The following is a 25929-nucleotide window of genomic DNA, read 5'->3' on the forward strand; positions in this document are numbered from 1 at the left end:
GCATCCAAGGGGGATAGGCAGTTGGGTCACTTATGATTCACTTATGATTACAGCAAAGGCAGCTTATACAAGTCATGTAATTTGCTTACATATAGCATTTCATTTATCAATACATGTATCTAAGCCTTTTTAATATGTAATCTTCACAACTTTCCATATAAGAAATTGTTTCATTTGAATACCCATTTTTAGGGTCATTTACAAGCAGTGACCTTTTTCATACATTGTACTACTCATGTCTGATCTCATTAAAATTTGTCCTAATACTAAGCTGTTGATAAAATACAGCACTATATAATGCAAAATAAATTTCTCCATTTCACATTTACAGCAGCACCACCAGCAACCAGTAACAGTCATTATTTTCTTGTTGTTGTGGCACTGACAGTCTTTTGCAGCTGCCAATGAATGCCACTTTTTACAGCAGTACACAGGTCTGAACATTGTTTTTCATTTCAATGGATTCATTCAATGCATACATATATTAATATACATATATATCAATGAAATATTGGCTACATTCAATAATTAGCATTTTTACATTCACTTAAAATGGAATTATGGTACAACAGCTATATCTACATGTAATAACAATATAATATATATAGATAGAGAAATAAAACTGACATATTAAGTTGATAACAAGCATCTAATAATTATAAAATGTTAAGTGTATTTTATGTTTAAATTACATAACTCTGTTGGCCTCCATTACCATGATAAGTTATGTGAAGAGGAAGTCATTCTGTAGTTATCATTCTGTTTTGTACAGATAAATACTGAAGGAAGGGCAATTTTCTTTAAAAATTCCATTTTTAATTTTGTTTGATAATTTAAAATGTTGCTGGTTGGTTTTTACAGCTTTATTACTACCACATTTTGCAGAATATAACTGTATGAGGCCTAAAAGACTGAGATTTAATTTTCTAAAGTGCTACATTTATGTTCCTTGTAATCAAAGAAGATATATCAAAAATTATCCAACATACATGTAGTATTTTTGCCACAAGGACATTATTTTAACAAATAATGTGGTAGCAGAAATACAAAAAATTATAATGACTGTTAAAAATTATATTTTAGATGTTAGTGGTGGTGATCTTCACTGCTCACTCTAGACAATATCTCTTTTTCTACATCACATTCATTTCTCTACTGAATTTCTGCCCATTGTAATCAGATGTGTAACAAACTGGCTATGTAAATCTTTCATGAGATCTAAATGGTGCAGATGATACCAAGCTTTTATAAAATGAGTTTCTTTAGACTAATGAAGTGAATGTTTATTGACACCAGAGATGTTCCATTTTCATATGATGCAATCGTTTTTATAATAGTTCAGCCTAAATTAGTATCGCTGTAGCTCATTAAACCTTTGAAAACGGGATGATTTTTATAAAGTATGTGGCGTTTTTCTGAATCATCAGAGACACTTTCTTCTACAGGAAGTGAAGTTGCAATGGATATCCCTTTTTTGAGCGTGTCGTGTTCTTATTACTGCTAATACTGCACATCAGGCCATCTCCCTTCTCAGTAAATATAGAGTGAAACTTTTCACATAGCGAATTGTTCGCGATGGAAGTGGCCTAGGGCGATCAATTATTATGAACTAGCATGAATATATTAGATAGAGTGCCGAATGTGATGCTGATTAATTCAGCACTGGCAAAGAAATAACTTAACTCTGAATTTCGACTGCACAGAATATGACTTATAGTTGCAGAAATTTCGTATTATGTTTAGTGTCAACGAGAAACGCATGTTGTGTACAAACCTAATAACTTTCGTCATCTATTAAGGTGTGGACTTTAATAAAGAAATATTGAAATCGACCTATGATGGTAAAATTGAGATTCGAGGAATCGGTGACAAACATAAATGATTTCTCAAAGATGTTACTATCTTATACCAGTGGAAACCACTGCTCTAGCTGTTTATCTAGACAGTAATGCCAACCAAAAGATTTTTTTAGTAACCAGTAACTTAACGAATATGTTTTTATTTTATTTACCATTATTTTTTCGAGGAATAGCACTACAATATGAGCTATTCTCATATTTTGTTGTCTGTCTGTTGGTGCTGCTGGAATTTGAGGAGATTTTCGTTTATTATATGTTTCCCATGTATTTCTTCATTTTGAGGGTTTATGGGATGGAAAGGGGCAGTTTATATCTGAAAATGCTTGGACAATTGCACTGATTTATGATGAGACGTCAGAGGAAGAATAAATCAGAAACTTTTGCAAAAGAAAGAACTTCTGCTCCACTCAGGCATTAGAATACAGTAATCCTCGAATTGAATCAAGAGTGGAAGCAGGCAAATTTGAGTGGCGATAATCTCATAACGATTATTCAAGTCAGCCTGAAAATAGCTTACAATGAGTCGTGAGTGTTATGCAGTGAACTTTCTTTTATTATCTCTGGCGTATTTCAAAATGTTGCTGCAAGAGACTTTTGAAGTCTGTGTTATTTAGCGTGATGGAACTAATGGTTTTACTGGTCTTGCAGCAAGATACTCAGGCTCTACAGATGTTCAAAATCTGAGGAATACTGTGCGCAGAATAAGTATTAGAGATGGTCTGTAGTGATAAATACAGGAAGCAGACGGTACACCCTTGTGGTGTCTTCAAATCACTTTGTACTGTTGTCTTAGAACACCACTCTCAAGCATGAATTCTGTTTTTAATCGTTTATCAGGTCTAATTACATAGAATGTTCAGCTCTAATTCTGATTTGTTTTATGACCATCATAAGATCTCGTAGTTGGTAACGTCATACACGTAACTCGCCATGATCATACATGCTAATGCCTATTGTCAGTCATTTTGTGTTTGTATGACTCAGAGCAAGCTGTATGTTAAATTATGAAGCAGCTTGCACATGTAATTGCGACGAGTTATATGAACAGGATATTCTCGGCGAGACCTGAGGAGCTAATTACTGTATGAGATCAGAACCGTTAAGTGACTACAAAGAGTGACTTGAGTCGCTGAAAATTTCCCCCGAAATACATGTAAAATCCGATGAACAGTGCTTCTAATGAGCATTAAAGACTCGCGAATTTTGACGTATTGGAATGTTGTAAGATGACCACCATTTATGTGCTTTAAAAAGCTCTGGCACTAAACACTTGGATACGATGTCGTCCCATTCCCTTAAGAGTTGCGTGTTTGTACACCAAGACTGAACGACTGTTCTGAGGGATTGCTGCTTTTCCCATGAATGCCTACTGCTTCCACGCTGTCAAGTATAGAACCAGTATGTTCAACGAGGCAGCAATCACCTCCCGATAGTTATTTCATCCATAAAGGATGGCATTTTGAGAACTGCAACCGATGATTAAATATAAACAAAACCGTCATTCACGTCGGTCGCTTTTTTGTTGAAGCACTTCGCGTTTCGATGATTCCACTGTCATTTTCAGCTGAAAATTTGAATCGTTTCATTCTTGGTATTCGTCCATACCTCAAGAAGCCTTTACGCAGCAGCAGGTCAATTGCAAAACCGGTTATGTTTCATCTTCTAAGTAAAGAAAAGTCAAGAAGCTTCTGCCTACCACTATGTGTTGTATATGCTATTCGCTGTTAATGAGGTGTTGTAGTGGTGTTGCATACAGGAAGGCGAGTCATGGAGCGAAGCGCAGTGTTAGGGAAGAGTGTACCAGGTGACGCTCTAGACTATAGCGTCATTCTGCTGCGCCTGAGTATAGGATGTCTTTCGGGGTGCCCGTAGAACATCTAGCGTTAATCTCCATGTTAGTTTTAGGTATGGTCAAGGTACATATCCACTGTAGTGTTCGTAGAGGGAGGTATGAAGCAAAAATGACGAGTATTATGTTAAGAAGGCACGTTGATCTTATCTAGGGAGAGTCAGAAGCAGAAAATGTGGTTTGACGTGGCGTTGGGCTCGGCGTTGCCAGTTGCTTGAATAAGGCAACGGCTGGAACGTGTGGCGTGGGACAAGAGCACGCTGGCGGTGTGGTTAAGCCTTCTGTGTGCAGAGCACGTGATGCTCCCGCCTTCTTATTTGGACATCAACCTAACACTGCTTCTTTGTACATAACACCTCATGTGCAGTGAAGAGCAGAAACAACAGATGAAAGTATGCAACATCGCTTTGATCCTCATCTACCTCAGAAGACGAAATTTCTCTTATTTTGGTGTGATTCAGTTCGTGAATGGAACATTGGTGGCGTTCTGTTGTACTTTATTAATATAGGGTGTAATGGGTAGAAGTGCTGATATTTTTATATACGGTACGTTAATATCAACACAGAGCAGTGTGTTGGTTGTGTTGTCTCTGCATGAAACGGTCTTCGCACAAACGTTTCAGAAACTATACGATCTGATGTTCCCCAACGGTCGTAGCTGCAACAAGTGCTCTATAGCTGTCAGTATAGATTAACTGTTTTGCGTTTACTTGTCCACACTGCAACACCAGACCTGCTGCTCAGGAGAAAATGAGCATTAATGGTTTGTTCTTGCCACATGTATCTGGAGGTGCCAACCAACCCACAAACATACGACTTGTGATAGCTGTAATTATTAGTCTGCAAATGACGTAAATACAGATTAACTGCTGTTCATGTACACTGTTCTGTCACCAATAGAAATATGTACACTTATACCCGTTAAGCCCTGTATAATGTAACTGGGTAACCCACGCAACTGTTTAATTGACTGGATTTGATTCACTTAGTTTCGAAATTACACAAGTTCGTTTTCAGACATGTTTGTGGCAGTCTACCTCCGTTGAAAAACTGAAGTGCTTGAAGTGATCTAAAACGTAATCACATCGAAAAATAAAATATGCCAGTCTTGTTCCCACACAGTACGAAGGGAAACGTACAGTATACGAAGTAGGTTGCCTTCCAAACGAAAGTAAGTGAGGTATGAAAATCGTCACTGAAGAAAATACTACCTATGAAATGTGCGTATGACACTTTTGGCAAGGAGTCCGCTCCTGGGGAGTTCGGCCGCCTGCTACTGGTGCTTTTATTTGTGCGTCGATAGTAATGAAATGATGAAGAGGAAAATATGCACACACCCATCCCGATCCGGCTGGGGATCGAACTGGGAGACCCCACGATCGAGAGTCAGCAACGTTAACCACAAGACCACGAGCTGCTGAGAGTACCATCAATGAGTCAGCTGAAAAGATTATCCAGTAACATACCCTGTCTTACACCTGGCCTGCTGCTGTGAAAAGGAATCCGTGTTCTGCACTGACGCCGAGAATGAAACCGTGCAACTCTCCAACTAGGTATGACGGTGACGACAATCGAAACGGACAGTGGTATAATAAAGAAGCAGCTGACGCAGAAAAATGATTTATTTATATTTAGTCTTCTCTCCAACTCCGGAACTGGCCCTCCTAGCTTTCTCGGGTGACCGACAGTGTAGACGGACTGTAAGGCGCAGGTGTCAGAGTTACGGCTACAGCCCAGGGAAAAGAGGAGCCGGCGGCTCGACTGAGAAGGAAGGAAGCGGCGCGTGCGACCCCGCGCGGCCCTCAGAGGCGCGAGGTCTTGACCACCTGGTGCGGCGCCAGCGGCAGCGGGACGTAGAAGTGGTGGGTCGCCGCGGGCGAGGCCTTGTACAGGGGCGGGGGGGAGTCGCACGCGGCCAGCTCTCACATGTTGAGGAAGCGCGCGCGCGCCGAAAGCAGCTCCTGCGTCTCGGACGGCGACCCGGGGCTGAGGCTGCCGCCGGTGGTGGAGCCGTTGGAGCAGACGTCCTTGCCGTGGCGGCCGCGCGCCTCGTCCTCGCCCTTCTCGCAGTAGGGCGCGAGCGCGGGCAGCGGCTCCTCCTCGGCGATCTGCTCCAGCTGGTGGTGCGGCGACAGCAGGCCGTCGGCGAGCGGCGGCGAGCGCGGCGAGGCCGGCCCGCCCCCGGCCAGGCCGCCGCCCGCCGGCAGGTGCAGCGGCGCGGGCTCCACCGCCTCGGGGTCCGGCGTCGACGCGGCCGACTCTTCGGTGGTGCGTGGCCGCTGCTGCGCGCGCGTCGTCAGGCAGCCCGTCTCCACGTCGCGCACCAGCCGGTGGCCCGAGCGCGAGCGCGTCAGCTGCCGCTGCACGTACTCGTTCAGCACGTCCTCCTCGCGCTTCGAGATGATGCGGTTCAGCACCACGAGGAAGACGCCGATGAAGAGGGCGAAAGCGCCCGTGATAGACAGCTCGTTGAACCAGGCGCCGCCGGGCAGCGTGCTCCAGGAGGTGAGGTCGGTGGGCAGCAGCCCCGACACCAGCAGGAAGGCGCCCAGCACCAGGAACACGACGCCGATGTGCATCATGCCCACGCTGGTCACCACCTGCAGCCACACACACCGACGTCACCACAGTGTCTGCCGCTTCCATCTGAAGCATCGAATGCGCGTCCAACGGAAGTGCTACAGGGAAGCAAACTATAAGGGGCACTCAAATGAAAACGAGACAGATGAAGAAAAAAAAAAAAAAAGTAAAAAAGCTGACCAGGTCCGAATAGGACTCGCGCACTGAAGATTCCGTACAGACTTAATAATGTATATAGACAGTACATTCAACCCAGGAATCGAGGATGACCGACAGTGATACTGTCATGATTTTGGTCCCTGAAATTCCTAGACTTTCGAGAATGTTTTGATTTTAGGTCTGCAGTCGGATATACAGGGTCCTCCATTGGTAGTGACCGGGCCAAATATCTCACGAAATAAGCGTCAAACGGAAAAACTACTAAGAACGAAACTCGTCTAGCTTGAAGGGGGAAACCAGATGGCGCTTTGTTTGGCCCGCTAGGTGGCACTCCCATAGGTCAAACGGATATCAACTGCGTTTTTTATATTAGGAACCACCATTTTCATTACATATTCATGTACCACGTAAGGAAATATGAATCTTTTAGTTGGACTACTTTTTTTAGATTTGTGATAGATGGCGCTGTAATAGTCACAAACGTCGTATCACGTAACATTTCGATAGTGCGGACGGTATTTGCTTCGTGATACGTTACCCGTGTTAAAATGGATCGTTTCCCAATTGCGGGAAAGGTCAATGTCGTGTTAATGTATGGCTATTGTGATCAAAATGCCCAACGGGCGTGTGCGATGTATGCTGCTCGGTATCCTGGACGACACATTCAAAGTGTCCGGACCGTTCGCCGGATAGTTACGTTATTTAAGGAAACAAGAAGTGTTCAGCCACATGTGAAACGTCAACCACGACCAGCAACAAATGATGATGCCCAAGTAGGTGTTTTAGCTGCTGTCGCGGCTAATCCGCACATCAGTAGCAGACAAATTGCGCGACAATCGGAAACCTCAAAAACGTCGGTGTTGGGAATGCTACATCAACATCGATTGCACCCCTACCACATTTCTATACACCAGGAATTGCATGTCGACGACTTTGAACGTCGTGTACAGTTCTGCCACTGGGCACAAGAGCAATTACGGGACGATGACAGATTTTTTGCACCCGTTCTAAAAATGGTTCAAATGGCTCTGAGCACTATGGGACTTAACATCTGAGGTCATCAGTCCCCTAGAGCTTAGAACTACTTAAACCTAACTAACCTAAGGACATCACACACATCCATGGCCAAGGAAGGATTCGAACCTGCGATCGTAGTAGTCGCACGGTTCCGGACTGAAGCGCCTAGAACGGCTCGGCCACATCGTTCTATTTAGCGACGAAGCGTCATTCACCAACAGCGGTAACGTAAACCGGCATAATATGCACTATTGGGTAAGAGAAAATCCACGATGGCTGCGACAAGTGGAACATCGGCGACCTTGGTGGGTTAATGTATGGTGCGGTATTATGGGAGGAAGGATAATTGGCCCCCATTTTATCGATGGCAATCTAAATGGTGCTATGTATGCTGATTTCCTACGTAATGTTCTACCGATGTTACTACAAGATGTTTCACTGGATGACAGAATGGCGATGTACTTCCAATATGATGGATGTCCGGCACATAGCTCGCGTGCGGTTCAAGCGGTATTGAATAGCATATTTCATGACAGGTGGATTGGTCGTCGAAGCACCTATCATGGCCCGCACGTTCACCGGATCTGACGTCCCCGGATTTCTTTCTGTGGGGAAAGTTGAAGGATATTTGCTATCGTGATCCACCGACAACGCCTGACAACATGCGTCGGCGTGTGTGTGAAATTTTATGGGACTTAACTGCTAAGGTCATCAGTCCCTAAGCTTATACACAGTCCATGACTGCAGCGCCTTAGACCGCTCGGCTAATCCCTCGCGGCGCAACATGCGTCACCGCATTGTCAATGCATGTGCGTAGATTACGTGCCAGATGAAATGAGGTTGACGGACATCATTCTGAGCATTTATTGCATTAATGTGGTATTTACAGGTAATCACGCTGTAACAGTATGAGTTCTCAGAAATGATAAGTTCACAAAGGTACATATATCACATTGGAACAACCGAAATAAAATGTTCAAGTGTACCTACGTTCTGTATATTAATTTAAAAAACCTACCTGTTACCAATTGCTCGTCTAAAATTGTGAGCCATATATTTGTGACTATTACAGCGCTATCTATCATAAAGCGAAAAAAGTGGCCCAACTAAAACATATTTCCTTACGTACTACACAATATGTCATAAAAAAATGGGGGTTCCTATTTTAAAAAAATGCAGTTGATACCCGTTTGACCTATGGCAGCGCCATCTAGCGGGCCAACCATAGCGCCATCTGATTTCCCCCTTCAAGCTAGACGAGTTTCGTTCTTTGTAGTTTTTTCGTTTGACTCTTATTTCGTGAGATATTTGGCCCGGTCACGATCAATGGACCACTAGAAGAGTTGTGTTGCCAAGTAGCGAAGATGAGCACGGGCTCATAGCTCTCAAGGTATGCATTTTAGAGCACATGTTTACTGGACATTTTTTTTCTTGTTTTGGACCATACTACTACTTCCCAAAATGTGGAAAGCAAAGAGATTTGGTTCACAGTAACGAAGATGAAAAATTGCTCGTAGCTCTTAAGGTATGCATTTTCGACCCTATGTTTACTGAGACTTTTTTGCTTCTAGTATCGTGTACTTTCAACCGTATGCGTTTACGTCATTCATTATGATACACCCCATATATGGTGTTATACAATTACAAATTAACAGTTTTCGAATTTTTCCTTTACTTGTACTGTTATACCTTGCTTCTTGTCGAACTCCATGATTCTAGATCAACAATGAGTACACTATAAGTTCCATTAGTGAGTTTGCAAGTATGAAAATATGTGACATAAATGTCAATACGTTTTGATTTCACTGACTTAGAAGCCTACGTTTTTTTCACTGCCAAAGGATCAAAAACCTTAGCTTCTGACATTAATTTGAACTTGCTGCGCAAAATGTTTCCATAGAAAAAGAGTCTTAACGGGCGGACAGACAAGCAGACAGACGGATAAGAAAATTACAAAAAAAATATTTTTTCATGTTATATAATTTCAAATTAAAAATTATTGGATTTTTTCCCCTTCACTTGTACTGCGAAATCTTGCATATCGTCAAATTTTCTGATTCTAGGTCAACAGTAAGTGCACTATAGGTTTTGATGAGCAAGTTGTCTTACAGGCTTTAAACTTTTATATCCCCAAGGGACCATATACCTTAATATGTGACATAAATTTGAATCTGATACGCCCACATGTTCCTGAGAAAAAGGGGTTCTTAACAGGCGGACAGATAGGCATACAGACAAACGGACAAGAAAGCGATTCTATATGGATTTCGTTTTTACACACTGAGGCACGGAACCCTAAAAAAGGAGGTAGACTCTTCATTAGTTCGAAAATAATCGCCATATCTCTTAATACGCTTATCTCACTGTGAGACAATGTGGTCATTGTCCCCATGGAAAAATGTTTACGGTTGCCTAAGGAACCATAACTGTACCCATGCGTCCAGCTCTTCGTCCGAAGCAAATCTACGTCGCTGAATGTTTTTCTACAGGAATCCAAAAATATTGAAATCGCATGGCGACAGATGGGGACTGTATAGAAGATGTGTAAGGGCTTCCTACCGATATTTATGCAAAGCAATCGAAACAAGCTAGGCAATATGTGGGTCCTTACACATTCTCCATACCTTCCTGATCTCTCTCCAAGCGATTTCTACAATTTTGCTTCCCTGAAGAAACTTTTTCCTTGAAGGCACTGACCATCATGTCCCACAATGGAATAAATATATTAATAGTTATGGTGATTACTTTTGAAATAAAAAAAAACCAGTTTACTTACTTTTTTCCATGTGTATCGTTTTCATCTAACTGCCCCTTATACGAGTGGGCACTAACGACCGAGACTAATTAAAATACCGGCTAAGCTGTGTGCAAACTGCGAGCTGTGGTCCTACTTTATGAATGATGAAACAATGTTATAAAACCAAACTAGGCTGTCATATTACATTATGCAAGATGATCGTTATTGCACTAATATATATATATATATATATATATATATATATATATATATATATATATGACATTACTGGACAGACGTGGTCTGTGGCCATTGCTCCAGCAATGGCCGTCGCGTATAAAACTGATTTAGTGATACACGGAAACGGACATTTGTTCCCATATGTAGACTTTCGACTTGTGTGTGTGTGAATAAAAAGATTGGTTTCCGCCTACCACTAAACTGTTTTTGAACAGGGTGGAATAATTAAATTATCGCTACTTGAGCCATTCTGTGGACTGTATGGGTATTCAAATTTAGAGGAATGATGTTGAGACTATACGCCTCAGGACTTGCGTTATTAGTAGTGATTGTATCATAGCTTGTAGTTAAGCGCCGGTACTGGTACGGAACTCGGTCCCCGAGGACGAAAAACGTGTAACGTGAACGACACGCTTTACTGTGATCTGCTTCGCCAACATATGATCCCTGCTCTACGGGAGAGAGGTGCTTTGGACTGAACTGTTTCTATGCACGATGGAGGTCCACCTCTCACTGCTCATGAGATCACTTGGTAACTCCGTGAGAAAACCTAATCATTGGCCGATCGTTCCAAACTGCACGGCAACCAGGATCGCAAGGTTTGACCCGGTGTGACTTCTTGCTGTGAAGTTTCCTGAAGGACAAGGTTTATCAACGGGACAGTAACACACGTTGTAGGTTGAAATGAGCATAGCAAGGGAGGTAGCCAACATCGCACCTGACGTGTTTCGGGAAGCAGTAGAGCAGTCCATAATGCGGTTCCAGGCTGTCGTGGATGCAGCTGGTCGCCATAATGAGCAACGTTTGCAGCCTGGAACCTTAACATGGTGCGCAGTTAACAACTGTTACCCTCCCTCCTGAAAATTAAAATGCCTTTCTTTCCATGGTTTGTTCGTCTTTTCTCTTTCGCATCTCCTTATAAATGTTTCCACAAAATTTAATTGTCCTATGATCACTTATTTTTCAAGGGGGCCTCTCAAGTAGTAACACAAGTATCACAGACGCAAATACATTTGAAAATGGCCACAGGCCGAAAATGAGTAGTAAAGTATATATATATATATATATATATATATGGTACAATGAAAGTCATCTAGCATAACAAAATTTGACAGCCAACGGTGGTTTTTTTTTTTTTTTTTTTTTTTTTTTTTTTTTTTTTTTTTTAATTCATCATTCAGGAAATAGTGCGAGGCTGTGGACCCACACATGAAGAAAAAACAGATCGTATCACCTTGTGATTACACTACTGGTGTTAAGTACTAGAAAGAGTAATTACCTCAAAATACGTGGGAGTAACTGTCTGGCGCGACAAAAGAGAAATGAGCACATAGTGTTAATCGTAGAAAATGTCGATGCCAGGCTGAGATTCGTTGGAAGAATCTTAGGGACATGTAATTTACCCACTAAATAAGTGGCTTACGAAACATTTGCTCGACCAATTCTTTAGTATTGTTCATTAATATGGGACTCTTACCAAGTAGGAGTAACAGGAGAGGTAGAGAAGATCCAACGGAGACTGGTACAGCATTGTTCATTGTGGTCCAGTAGTAATCGTTTCAAGGGAAGCACGTTCGGAGAAGAGTCGCACAACATACTTCTTCCTCCCAAATATCTCACGAAATGACATAGATTAGAAAATGAGATAAATTAGAGCTCACACGAAGTTTATAGACAGTCGTTCTTCCAACACATAATTCGCGAATGGAACAGAGAAGCGAAGAAAATAAGACAGGGATACCCTCTGCCACACACCGCTACCTAACTTGCGGAGTGTAAAAGTAGAACCCTTTTTTTTAAAAAAAAAAAAGAAAAAATATTTGTCCATTAGACGGCTTTGGAGCCAGTCATGGCTCAAATAGTGGGTATTTGCATCCACTATATATTTTGCACCAAGCTGGACTATTAACTGAGTTAGTGGCGACTTCACGTAATCCAGAAAGTTGTATGCATCGTACTCAAGCGCAAAAGACACGACACTTAGATGCACTTGCAAATGGTCGCAGTATCCATACTAATAGTCTGATGAAGTCACTTTAACTGGAAGCAAAGTTGGAACGAGATTAACTATGTGGAGCACTAAGAGGGACGTTCCAAAAAGAATTCGATCTAACGCAGGGATGGTGTTGATTTAGTAAATATGATATTTTGGGAGTTAGATCACTGAAAAAAAAATGTTAGAGGGAAGAGTTGCCTGACGGCGTGATAGAAGAAGAAGCAGGGGTCCAAAGGGAAGAGATAGGAGATGCAGTGTTGGAATTACAATTTAAAAGAGCTCTGGAAGACTTGAGATCAAGTAAGCCAGAAGCGACAAATGACATTCCACTGGAATTTCTAAAATCATTGGGGGAATGGCAACAAAACGATTATTCATGTTGGTGTATAGAATGTAAGAGACTGACCATATTCCGTCAGACTTTAGGGAACATCATCCACAAAAGTCCGAAGTTCCAAGAGTTGACAAGTGCGAGAATTATGGCACAGTCACGTTAACAGCTCATGCGTCCAACTTGCTGAAAACGATAAAATACAGAAGAATGGAAAAGAAAACTGAAGATCTGATAGATGACGATCAGTTTGACTTTAGGAAAGGTAAATGCACCAGAGAGGCATTTCGGACATTGCGGTTGATAATGGAAGCAAGACTGTGGAAAATAAGGACACGCTCAGAGGATCTGTCGACCTGGAGAAAGTGTTCGACGGTGTGAAGTGGGCAAGATGTTCGAAATTTTGAGAAAGATAAGAGTAAGCTATAGCGAAAGACTGGTAATATACAGTATGTACATGAACCAAAAGGGAACAATAGAAGTGACTGACCAAGAATGAAGTTCATGGATTAATAAGGATGTAAGACAGGGATGCAGCCTTTTGTCCTTACTGTTCAATCAATACATCGAAGAAGCAATAAAACAAATGAAAGAAAGCTTTCAGGGAGGGATTAAAATTCAAGGTGAAAGGATATCAATCGTAAGATTCGTAGATGAGATTGCTATACTCATTGAAAGTGTGGGAGAATTTACAGCATGTGTTGAATGGGATGAACAGCCTAATGAGTATAGAATATGAATTGAGATAAAATGGGAAGAATGACAAAGTAATGATATGCAGCACTAATGATTAACGAGCAACATCAAAAGTGCTGATCACGAAGTAGACTAAGTTAACGAATTCTGCTATCTTGGAAGCAAAATAACCCGTAGCGAACGAAGCAGGGAGAACGTAAAAGGCAGACCAGCACAGGCAAAGAATGCATTCCCGTCAAAGAGACGTCTACTGGTATCAAACACAGGCCTTAATTTGAGGAAGAAATTTCTGAGAATTTACATTTGGAGCACAGCATTTTATGATAGTGGGAAAACCGGAAGAGAAGAGAATCGAAGCGTTTAAAATATAGTGCTAGAGAAGAATGTTGAAAATTAGGTGGACTGGTTAGGTAAGGAGTGAGAGATTCTCCATAGAATCGGCGAGGAAAGGAATGTATGGAAAACACTGACGAAAAGAAGGGACAGGATAATAGGACATCTGTTAATACATCAGGGAATAACTTTCTTGGCACCAGCAGGAGCTGTAGAGGGTAAAAACTAAAGACTGAAGAGCAAGACAGAGAATCGAATACATCCAGCAAATCTAGCCAATAACTGAGGACTTAGATAACTGTACTGTGAGATGAAAAGGTTGGCACAGGAGAGGAAATCGTGTCATGCCGCGTGAAACCAGCCAGAAAAGAAGGAGTTACCGCGTTTAGACGTGTCCGTGACCAACTACACTCTGAATTGATTTGCCCAGATTTCGTGGTGTATCAACAAGGACTGTACTACGTGTCCTCAAGGTATGGAGTACCACTCGCAGTGGTGTAACATGACGGAAAAATAGTAGTCGTAAAAAGATCCTAACCGCCAGAGCCCAGTGACGAGCGTCACGCTTTGCCAATGACAATCGGTTTCAAGTTCAACAGGATTTTCTGCTGTCAGTGAACGTAGATCTCAACCTCTTCCCGAGCGAATTTTGGGAAGAGAACTGCATCAAATGGACACTTGGAGTCACTTACGTAGCAAAATACCATTGGACACAGTGGCACATAAAGCTGCACGCCTTCCAAAACAAACAACACAGAAACTGGACAGTGATTGACTGGAGACGTGTAGTGAGTCCGACGAGTCTTCCTTTCGCCTCTGTTCAAATGACACAAAACGTCATGTGCACCGACGGCTCGGAGAGTCGTTTATCCCGCAGTTCGTGGAGGAGCAGAGGTGGTTCTGTGATGCTTTGGGGATGTTTTTCATAGTACATAGGGGCCCACTCACTCCAGGTTACCATGAATAAGCTCCAGGACGTTTATTTGAACATTTTCGGTGATCAGACATTGACGTTTCTTCTACAGCTTTATGCTGAGGACATGAAAATGTAGGGACAATGATTGATTGCGAAGTACGAGGGTTCGAACTTTAATAGTGGTAACTATTTATTTACAGCTCGTACAAAACAGATACGTGTTTCAAAGTTTTACTGACCTTCAAAGTAGTCACCAGCATTGTGTATAACCCCCTGCCAGTGATGTGGAAGTCGTAGAATACTCTTAGCAGTGCCAGTTGTGTTGACAGTTCGAGCGGCGCGGTCTATTGCCCAACGAATTTGTATCAGTTCTGAAGCGAATGCCGTGAAGTGTTTCCTTCTGTTTAGAATTCGAGTTGAGATCACGAGGGCTTAAGTCAGGGGAGTGCAGTAGATGGTATAGTACTTAGCAGCCTCATCAGTCAGACGACTCTGTAACAGCTTGCTCTGTATGTGCGTGAACATTGTCGTGCAAAATGATGGTCAGGTCCTGCAGAAAGTGTCATCAATTCTGTCTCTATGCTGTTCCGTTTTGGAACACAACCTACGACCAGCTTAGAGACATAAGTGATGACACTTTCAGCAGGACCTGACCATCATTTTCCACGACAATGTGCAAGCATCTACAGCGCAAGCTGTTACTGATTTGTTTGACTGATGGGGCTGCTAGGTACTATACCACTTACTGCACTCTCCTGACCTAAGACCTCGTGAGTTCAACTCGAATTCTAAACTGAAGGAAACACATCACGGCATTCGTTTTCAGATCTGATACAAATTCGTCGGGCAATAGACCGCGCCGTTCGAACTGTCAACACAACTGGCGCTGCTAAGAGTATCCTACGACTTCCACATCGCTGGCAAGGAGTTGTACACAATGCTGGTGACTACTTTGAAGGTCAGTAAAACTTTGAAACAAGTATCTATTTTGTACGAGCTGTAAATAAATACACTCCTGGAAATGGAAAAAAGAACACATTGACACCGGTGTGTCAGACCCACCATACTTGCTCCGGACACTGCGAGAGGGCTGTACAAGCAATGATCACACGCACGGCACAGCGGACACACCAGGAACCGCGGTGTTGGCCGTCGAATGGCGCTAGCTGCGCAGCAGTTGTGCACCGCCACCGTCAGTGTCAGCCAGTTTGCCGTGGCATACGGAGGTCCATCGCAGTCTTTAACACTGGTAGCATGCCGCGACAGCGTGGACGTGAACCGTAAGTGCAGTTGATGGACTTTGAGCGAGGGCGTATAGTGGGCATGCGGGAGGCCGGGTGGACGTACCGCCGAATTGCTCAACACGTGGGGCGTGAGGTCTCCACAGTACATCGATGTTGTTGCCAGTAGTCGGCGGAAGGTGCACGTGCCCGTCGACCTGGGACCGGACCGCAGCGACGCACGGATGCACGCCAAGTCCGTAGGATCCTACGCAGTGCCGTAGGGGACCGCACCGCCACTTCCCAGCAAATTAGGGACACTGTTGCTCCTGGGGTATCGGCGAGGACCATTCGCAACCGTCTCCATGAAGCTGGGATACGGTCCCGCACACCGTTAGGCCGTCTTCCGCTCACGCCCCAACATCGTGCAGCCCGCCTCCAGTGGTGTCGCGACAGGCGTGAATGGAGGGACGAATGGAGACGTGTCGTCTTCAGCGATGAGAGTCGCTTCTGCCTTGGCGCCAATGATGGTCGTATGCGTGTTTGGCGCCGTGCAGGTGAGCGCCACAATCAGGACTGCATACGACCGAGGCACACAGGGCCAACACCCGGCATCATGGTGTGGGGAGCGATCTCCTACACTGGCCGTACACCACTGGTGATCGTCGAGGGGACACTGAATAGTGCACGGTACACCCCAACCGTCATCGAACCCATCGTTCTACCATTCCTAGACCGGCAAGGGAACTTGCTGTTCCAACAGGACAATGCACGTCCGCATGTATCCTGTGCCACCCAACGTGCTCTAGAAGGTGTAAGTCAACTACCCTGGCCAGCAAGATCTCCGGATCTGTCCCCCATTGAGCATGTTTGGGACTGGATGAAGCGTCGTCTCACGCGGTCTGCACGTCCAGCACGAACGCTGGTCCAACTGAGGCGCCAGGTGGAAATGGCATGGCAAGCCGTTCCACAGGACTACATCCAGCATCTCTACGATCGTCTCCATGGGAGAATAGCAGCCTACATTGCTGCGAAAGGTGGATATACACTGTACTAGTGCCGACATTGTGCATGCTCTGTTGCCTGTGTCTATGTGCCTGTGGTTCTGTCAGTGTGATCATGTGATGTATCTGACCCCAGGAATGTGTCAATAAAGTTTCCCCTTCCTGGGACAATGAATTCACGGTGTTCTTATTTCAATTTCCAGGAGTGTAGTTGCCACTATTGCAGTTCCAACCCTTGTATATAGTAAATAACAGTTAGCGAAGAGGTTAGTTAGCATATTTGAGTTGAAGAATGGTTTGAAGAAACTGAGATACGAGAGAACAAAGAGTGAATTCGCTGCTGTAAATACAGAAGTTGCAGCAGAAGCTTATCATTTGGTGGACCATGACTATTTGAGTGAAATAATCTGCGGCAGTTCTACTTTAACCTAGTTCACGAAGAAGAGCCTGCCCGAGGAAAAAAGAGTATATTCAAGTTGTGTGCCGGTCCTTAATTGTAATCTGTCATTATGGCATTTCTAATGTTTAGTCTAATCTGTAAACTGTTGTAACACAGAGAAAATGGTGCTTGCTCTATAGTGTCTTAAGTTCTTCATTTATGGGGCACTGCAGTGAAAAAGGAGCATTACGTATTTTAATTCAGAATCAGCACCGTCTACCATCGCAGCACATTACGCAGCATTACGCCACCTCCTCTGAGAAGGAAAAAGATGTAAGGGCAGGAAATAAATAAATAGAGAACATGATGTCTCTATGAAGTAGTACTATTTACACCAATCATTCCCATGATAACCATCTTCATCAGTATCATTTACTATCAACTTCTGGGTAAAGGTCTTCTTCAGATTTCTTGCATTACGGTCCTTAACTATACCTAAGCCACACTGCTCCTCCATGTTTTCTAATGATTTTTTTTACTTTCCATTAGGGTATCGTCTCACTCATTTAAAATCTCTTAGAATACAACAAAAAATTTATTTGTTCCAGTTATTATGGATTAACCTGGCAATTAATCCATTTCATTTTCAGTATAGAAATAACCACGCGGTCCACGCCAGTCTTTTTTCTGATCCATTTATTTTTTTCTTGAGTAATTCCGAACATGCGTCTGCCCATTTCTAGCTGAGAGAGTTTCTGAGTGGTTTTCACATTGCCACAGTTGGTCAAACCTGATACTATATACAGTTTACAAATGTTCGTTTTCAGATGTATTGAGAGCTCAGTCCTGGAAATACCATTTAGTTAGTACAGCTGTTGCCAGTCACATTTGCGCGCCACATTGTCTTCAACTGAATGAATACAAAAGCTCATCAACTGGTTCTATAACATCATTGCTAATCTGAGTAATTTTCTTTTTTACAGTTTGATTAAACGTAATTCTGATTTTCAAGTCCATTTTCATACTTTCTCTATTTCTTTATTTCATTAGATGTTAAAGTTCATGTGCACTAGAGGAAAGCTGTACAATTTTGTCACAGAACAGAAGAAACTTCAGCCGGCCGGAGTGGCCGAGCGGTTCTGGGCGCTACAGTCTGGAACCGCGCGATCGCTACTGTCGCATGTTCGAATCCTGCCTCGGGCATGGATGTGTGTGATGTTCTTAGGTTAGTTAGGTTTAAGTAGTTCTAAGTTCTAGGGGACTGATAACCTCAGAAGTTAAGTGCGCCGAGACATTTTAGAAGGAACTTTACGTTTGTTCCTTTAAGACGCACTTCTTTTTTTTGTTATCGGTTCACGGATCTGGGAAATTTCTCTATGACTGCTATGTTTAGGTTTGGCGATCTGCAGTCTTCTTTCACGACTCCTCTTTCTATTCGGATAAGATGGTGGCTGAATATTCTGCAGCATTCTAACATAGGTTGAATCTATGCATTGTTTATTACCAGTTGTTGTTGCTGATTTGGTTGAAAGTGAGTCTCAAGCTTTTCTGAAATGTGTTAATATAGGTCAATTTACAAACCTTATTCACTCTGATCGACGTGGTATTCGAGAACTGCCTCGGCATTTTCTCTTTATTTTTCTTTATATACGGCTTACTAATAGCATATCTACGATCATACCCGTCTTAATACGCTGTCTCAAGGGACCCAAGAATTTTTTAAATTGTTATTTGATGGGTGTAAAAAGAAACTGTTGCTTAAATAAAGATGTCTCGTGTAACGAAGCTGATTTTTTCGAGTCATGCCCCGTAGCTTTTAAATGTATCATTATGTCTATTCATCTTATATGGACGAAGAATTAAACAACATAATTACGTATACCAGTGGATTAGATGTGTGTTAAGTAAAATAGATCCTTTACATAAATTAGAATCTCGATTTTAAAATACCATTGATCTGATGCTCATGTGTTACTAAGTGGCCAGATGGTGAAACTGTAAAGAAATAATTAAAAGTTTTTGATAGAAGAAAGCGTTATTATTCCCAAACGGCTACTAAATAAGATGATTACACAAAAGAGGTAACAATGATACAACTAGCATCATATATGGAATAATCATCCATGGAAACGTCATACTGCAGTCACTTATTAAGTAAGGAAAAGCATATTTATGAGTGGATATCAGTAGTAGCATGGAAACCAAAGGTTCTTCCAACCGTGATCGAGGTTTTGTAAATGCATGAGCAGCCATGTCATGGCTTTCAGTGGAGTCGTATGCTTGCAGCAAAGAACAAGGTGGCTTGTAGGACGGGTGACGACATTTTAGGTGACCTCTTTTATTTAGCGAAGGCAATGTTCCAAGTAGTGGACTACACTTCTGAACATAATAGTACGTCCACTAAAAAGATGTATTGCAAGTCTCGACTAAAGGAAGGGAAAGGTTGATGGGGCACATCAAAAGCTTCAAGGAGTAGTTAATTTGGTAATGGAGGGGACTTGGAGGACACGGTAACAATTATACAGGGAGACCAAAGTTTGACAAAGTAAACACACTCAAGTGGATGTAGTCTACCGTGGTTAGGCAAAGGTGAAGAGACTTTCGCAAGGCAGAGTAGTGTGGAGAGCTCCTTCATATCATTCTTCAGACAACAAGAAAAAACACAATATCCCAACAGCATGGTTCGATATGTTTAATATTTTTATGGTCGTGAGGATGAATCACCGGGTTTCCCCGGCCGTGAGGACAATATACTGCTCAAAAACATTTTCATCAACCTCATGTCTTGCCTAGTTTGTGTATTTTTATCGGGAATCCATTCCTCAGTATTCTTTCAACTACATAATCCGTTTTGCAATGGTGGTAAAACTAAACCTACTTTCTGAGTGCGGATCAATACAGCGTGCTGTGCATCCAATCGCGTAACCTACTCTGCGACTTGTGCACGCCGTTCAGTCTGTTAACGTGCCTCGGAGGGCCGTTTCAAGCTCAGACCGCGTTGGCATTGCCACTTTACTACAAGATGGGTTGTCAACACTGGGAAGTGGCTTCCCGAATTGGTGTACACCACAGCGACGTCATTCGACCACTAAACCGCTGTCGTGAAATACGTTGCAGATCTGCCTCTTAGTGGTCGCTCACGGCAAAGAAAACAGGCAAGTGAGAGAGCTGTGTCTACCCATCCAGTACGTAATAGTCTCCTTTAGCCTTTTAACCTCAATGCTTTCATTAGGGAAAACAAACCCGTGCGGAAAGAAACTGGGCAATGGACCATCTGGAATGGGTTCTCGATCAGTGGTGTCGGGTCTACTTCACCGGCGGGTGCAGGGTTTTTCTGACACCTGATGACTATCGTAGGAGACCGTCAAGGCGGCCATGTACCAAGGCACGTCCCAGACACACAGTTTCAGAGCTCATATTTTGGGCAGATACCATATTCAGAAGTAGGACACGTGTCAGTGCTATCGAGGGTAATTTAAGGGCCGTACGGTATCGGGACTTGATCCGTAAACCTATTGTCCAGCCCTACAGTCAACATTTCCGAGATGGTCCGTATTTTAATAAGGAGGGCAGTGTAACGCAACGTAATGAAATCTGGCGATGCTGAAGGAAATAGAAAATAAGACACCATGAGCAACAGACGACTTCCGCTAATAGGAAGCAAATTAACTGACAATGGCCGAAGTAAAGACAGTAATGCAGACTGTCAATAACGAGAAAATCTTTGTACAGTATGGGTCCACAGCCTCTATAATTTTTTGAAATGATATCATTTTCGCTTTTAGATGAAACTGTTTTTATTGCGCTACTGCAATCTCGGCTTTGTGGCATTGTCAAGTATAACATTTGATGTCATATTACGCAGCAAAAATAAGTTAAAAATAACAGAGTCTTTTTAGGGCTGTATCACTCACAATCGCAATAGAGTGAATGCCTGTTATTAATGACATGCGCAATATGGTACATAGATTTGCGTTATTCACGTCCAGCTTGCTGTAGCCTGCGGAACCGAGATACTCGACGCGGTACAGTGGTGCACCTTGGGTTGCCTGCTCGGCAGGCGTTAAGTGCGAGAAGACGTACGGCTACAGCTGTCGTTTCCCGGTGTGGCCTGCTGAGGGCGACATTTTTTCCGCCCCACCTTCCATCGCTTGTGACGTGGGCGGAAGTAGAGGGTTGCTCGGTATCATTCCACCAGCCGGGTATTTATGTGGGCTGTACGGTCCGACAAGGAGAGTGGACTGGAGACTGAATCGACGTGTCTACTTACAGAGCTGATGCCCAACGTTCTAGTCATTACGAGCGCCAACGGACAACTAACTGCCTGCAGCCAGATTTCAGAGCCCGCCGCTCTACATCCACATCTACATAGATACTCCACAAGACAACGTATAGTGCGCTGGGGAGAGTACCCTGTACCATTACTAGTCATTTCCTTTTCTGTTCCATTCGCAAATAGAGCGAGGAGAAAACGATTGTCTTCATGCCTCTATACGAACTCTACTCTCTCTGACATTATCTTCATGGTACTTACGCGAAATGTACGTTGTCGGCAGTAGAATAGTTTTGCAGTTAGTCTCAAATGCCAGTCATGTAAATTTTCTCAATAGTGCTGCTCGAATTCGTCTCCCCTCTAGTGATTTCAGTTTGAGCATCTCCGTAATACTTGCGTGTTGTTCGAACCTACCGGTAACAAATGTGGCAGATCGCCTCTGAATTGCTTCGGCGTTTTCCTTTAATCGGACCTGGCGCGGATATCAAACACTCGAACATTACTCAACAATAAGTCGCACTAATGTCCTGTATGTGGTCTCATTCACAGATGAACCACACTTTACTAAAATTATCCCAATACACCAACGTCGATCATTCACATTCCCTACTATATCTCTATACGCTCATTCCATTTCATATTGTTTTGCAACGTTACGTATAGATATTTAATCAACGTGACTGTGTCAAGCAGCAGACCAATAATTCTGTGTTGCAACATTGTGGTTTGTTTTTCCTTCTCATCTGCCTGAACTTACATCTTTCTACATTTAGTGCTAGCTGCCATTCATCACACCAGTTCATTGCTTCGTGATTGGACTTCGAAAAATTTCTTGCTAGTGTCTACCGACCACCTTAGGACTTTGAATCAGACCAATACTTATACCTTGTCGAATATCTTCCAAACGAGAGTTTGAGAACCTTGACTGTGAACAGTCACTCAATAGTCGTAGCCACCTTAACAGAACTGAAAGAATCACTTTTACGAGTGTTAAGTGCTTCAGGCACGCTGAAGCCTAATAAACATCGTTACAAAAATGCACCCTGCAACAAAGCACAATTCTGCATAGGCAAATAACACAACTCTATTTATCATGTTAGCCACGTCATTAATAACAGACATTTACTCTGTTACTACGAAGAGCGGCCCAGCAAGAACGTTGTTACTTTTGATCTATTTCTACACTGTATAATGACATGAAATCTGATGCTTCACAATGCTGCAACAGAAACACTTACACCTAAAAGCGAAAATGAGGTCATTTAAACCAAAATAGCGTTCCCCCAAAAAGAGAACTGTATTAACATTGAATATACACTGTGGTGATAAAAGTCATGGGACAGTGATATGTCCATATACAGAGGGTGGTAATGTCTGGTGCACAAGGTATAAAAGGGCAGTGAATTGGCGGAGCTGTCATTGTACTCAGGTGATTCAAGGGGAAAGGTGTCCGACGTGATTATAGTGGCACGACAGCAATTAATAGACTTTGAACGCGGAAAGATAGTTGGCGCCAGACGTGAGGAACGTTCAATTTCGTAAACCGTTAAGGAATTCAGTATTCCGAGACGCACAGTGGCAAGATTGTGCGAAGAGTACCAAATTTCAGGCATTATCTCCCACCACGGACAAAGCACTGGTCGACATCCTTCACTTAACGACCGAGGGTAGCGGCGTTTAGGTAGAATTGTCAGTTGCAACAGACAAGCAACACTGCGTGAAATAATCGCAGAAATCAATGTGGGACGTACGACGAATGTATCCATCAATACAGTGCGGTGAAATCTGGCGTTAATGGGCTGTGGCAGCAGACGACTGACTCGAGTGCCTTTGCTAACGTCACGACATCAGCTGCGGCGCCTCTCCTGGGATCATGACCACATCGGTTGGACTCTAGACGACTAGAAATCCGTGGCCTGGTCAGATGATTGGTATGAGGTGATGGCACGGTTCGAGTGAGGCGAAGACTCCACGAAGCCGTGCAACCAAGTTGTCAAGAAGACACTGTGCAAGCTGGTGGTGACTCCATAATTGTGTGGGCTATGTTTACTTGGACTGGATTAGATTCTCTGGTCCAAGTAAACCGCTCACTGACTGGAAGTGGTTGTGCTCGGCTACTTATTCCCAAACAACGATGGAATTTTTATGGGTGACAGTACGCCTTGTAACCGGGCCACAAATGTTCGCGACTGCTTTGAAGAACATTCTGGAGAGTTCCAGCGAATGATTTGGCCATTCAGAACCCCCAACATGAATCTCATCGAGCGTTCGTGGCACTTAATCAAGAGATCGGCACGTGTACAAAATCCTGCACTGGCAACACTTCCGCAATGATGGACGGCTATAGAGGCGGCATGGCTCAGCATTCTGTAGAGGGCTTCCAACGATTTGTTGAGTTCATGGTATATCGATTTGTTGCATTACCACGGGAAAAAGGAGGTTCGGTTCGGTTGTTTTGGGGAAGGAGACCAGACAGCAAGGTCATCGCTCTCATCGGATTGGGGAAGGATAGGGAAGGAAGTCGGCCGTGCCCTTTCAAAGGAACCATCCCGGCACTTTCCTGGAGCGATTTAGGGAAATCACGGAAAACCTAAATCAGGATGGCCGGACGCGGGATTGAACCGTCATCCTCCCGAAAAAGGAGGTCCGACACGATATTAGGACGTATCCCATGACTTTTGTCACCTCAGTTGAAATATAGAGGGTGTATCGTAATTGAGTAAACACATACTAGAACCAAAAATGTCTAATAAGATGGGTTCTAAAATGCACTTGCTCATCTTTGTTACTATGCAACCCTTCTCTTTACTGAAAAAATGCTAATATCTCTTAAGGTATGCATTTTAGAGCCCACATTTAATGGACATTTCAACTGTATACCTTTACGCCGTTAAATTTGATACATCGTCTATTAGTTTGTTAGGAAGTCTTTATCTGAAGGTATTGTCTGGAATGTAATGATGTTCAGAAGGGAAACTAGGACGACAAACAGTCAGACAAAAAGAGAATAGAAGCTTTTAAAAGGTGGTATGATTATTATTAGATAGGTAACTCGGGTAAGTGAAGGTACTTAACTGGAGAGAAAACAAATTTTTGATGGATTTCCTGAAGCATCAGGAAGTCGTTAATTTGGTAATGGGGGAAACGCAAGGGAAGTGGGGTTACTGGCGTAAGCGGTTTCGAATGGGTGTAAGTGGCAGATGCTAACCTGAAATGATTAGATTTGCACAGGAGAGATTAAGGTGGAGAGATACATCGACAGGCCTTCGGACTGAAGATCATAACAGCAACAAAAGTACTGTACTAAGGCATCTTTCGGGGAATTGGATGGATCTCTCAGCATGGACTGGCGTGCAGAGCTACGTCGAACAGGTGTTCGGATTGATGACCATAGCCACAGCAAAATACCTTACTACGTTCTCTATCGAGGAATAGGAAGGGCCTTTCTGGTGTGGAGTGACGTAAACAATCCGGGCGCGTGCTTGCGGCACTGACCTTGGAGCCGACGGCGTCGCCGGTGGCCTTGGAGTGGGCGGCGGTGCGGCGCGCGCCGCGCTGCCGGTCCAGGCTGGCGATGCTGTTGTGCGGCGACGTGAGGCCCGACTCGGTGCTCTGCGTACTGAAGCGGCGCTCGCGCGCCCGCCGCTGCTCCTCGCGCCGCTTGCGCTGCCGCTTGATGGCCAGAGCCGAGTGCAGCCCCATCGCGTGCATCGCGCCGCCTGGCCGCACCGGACAGCGGTCACACGCGGCCGCCCAGCCGCGCTCGACGCTCGCATGCTCCAGGGCGCGTCGTTTCCGAACCGCGCCGATATTGCGCTAGCCGACCTTTTAAGCTCGTGTAATCAGAATGCAATTTTAGCTCGGATAGTGGCCGAGTACGACGTACGCTGTGAGATCTAGCAGCCCAGACGTCAGGAAATGCGACAGAATGCTTCTTCGCGAGACAATTCTGCGGCGTAGGTTGCATATCGTTGGTTGCTGACTCTACAGCTTGAGCTTTATTATTAATTCAGTCCCAAGTCACCGTGGATGGAATTGACTTTTTAAAACCACTGATACGGTGTTGTAGTTTAACATCCAAGGTATCACACCCTAAAACCATTTACCGTGGCATCGTTTGCCAGTAATGGACAAAAGAAAAAAAATTAATTACCAGAATTTCTTCTGATCGACTACAGCATTGAAAGTAGTGTAAATTCTAAACGACGCCGCAGTATAGCTTGTAAGTTACTTGACCGATGCGTTCAAGTTTGTCGGTACGATCCCTGTAGGGTGCTGTCTATTTTTTTCTTATATCCATCAAAAACACAACGATCATTGTATTATTTCAGTTTATTTGT

General features: G+C 43.5%; 1 protein-coding gene across 1 annotated transcript; it reads right to left on the bottom strand.

Moving 5' to 3' along the window:
- Positions 1-325: 325 nt before the first annotated feature.
- On the bottom strand, positions 326-25300 carry LOC124775560. The gene is made up of 4 exons (XM_047250390.1): positions 25085-25300; positions 5895-6308; positions 5635-5825; positions 326-398 (listed from the first exon to the last, which is right to left on the bottom strand). The coding sequence occupies exons 1-4, from the start codon at positions 25298-25300 to the stop codon at positions 326-328; spliced, it is 894 nt and encodes a 297-aa protein (XP_047106346.1).
- Positions 25301-25929: the final 629 nt, after the last annotated feature.

Source organism: Schistocerca piceifrons, chromosome 2 (genome assembly GCF_021461385.2).
Source record: "Schistocerca piceifrons isolate TAMUIC-IGC-003096 chromosome 2, iqSchPice1.1, whole genome shotgun sequence".
Lineage (NCBI taxonomy): Eukaryota > Metazoa > Arthropoda > Insecta > Orthoptera > Acrididae > Schistocerca > Schistocerca piceifrons.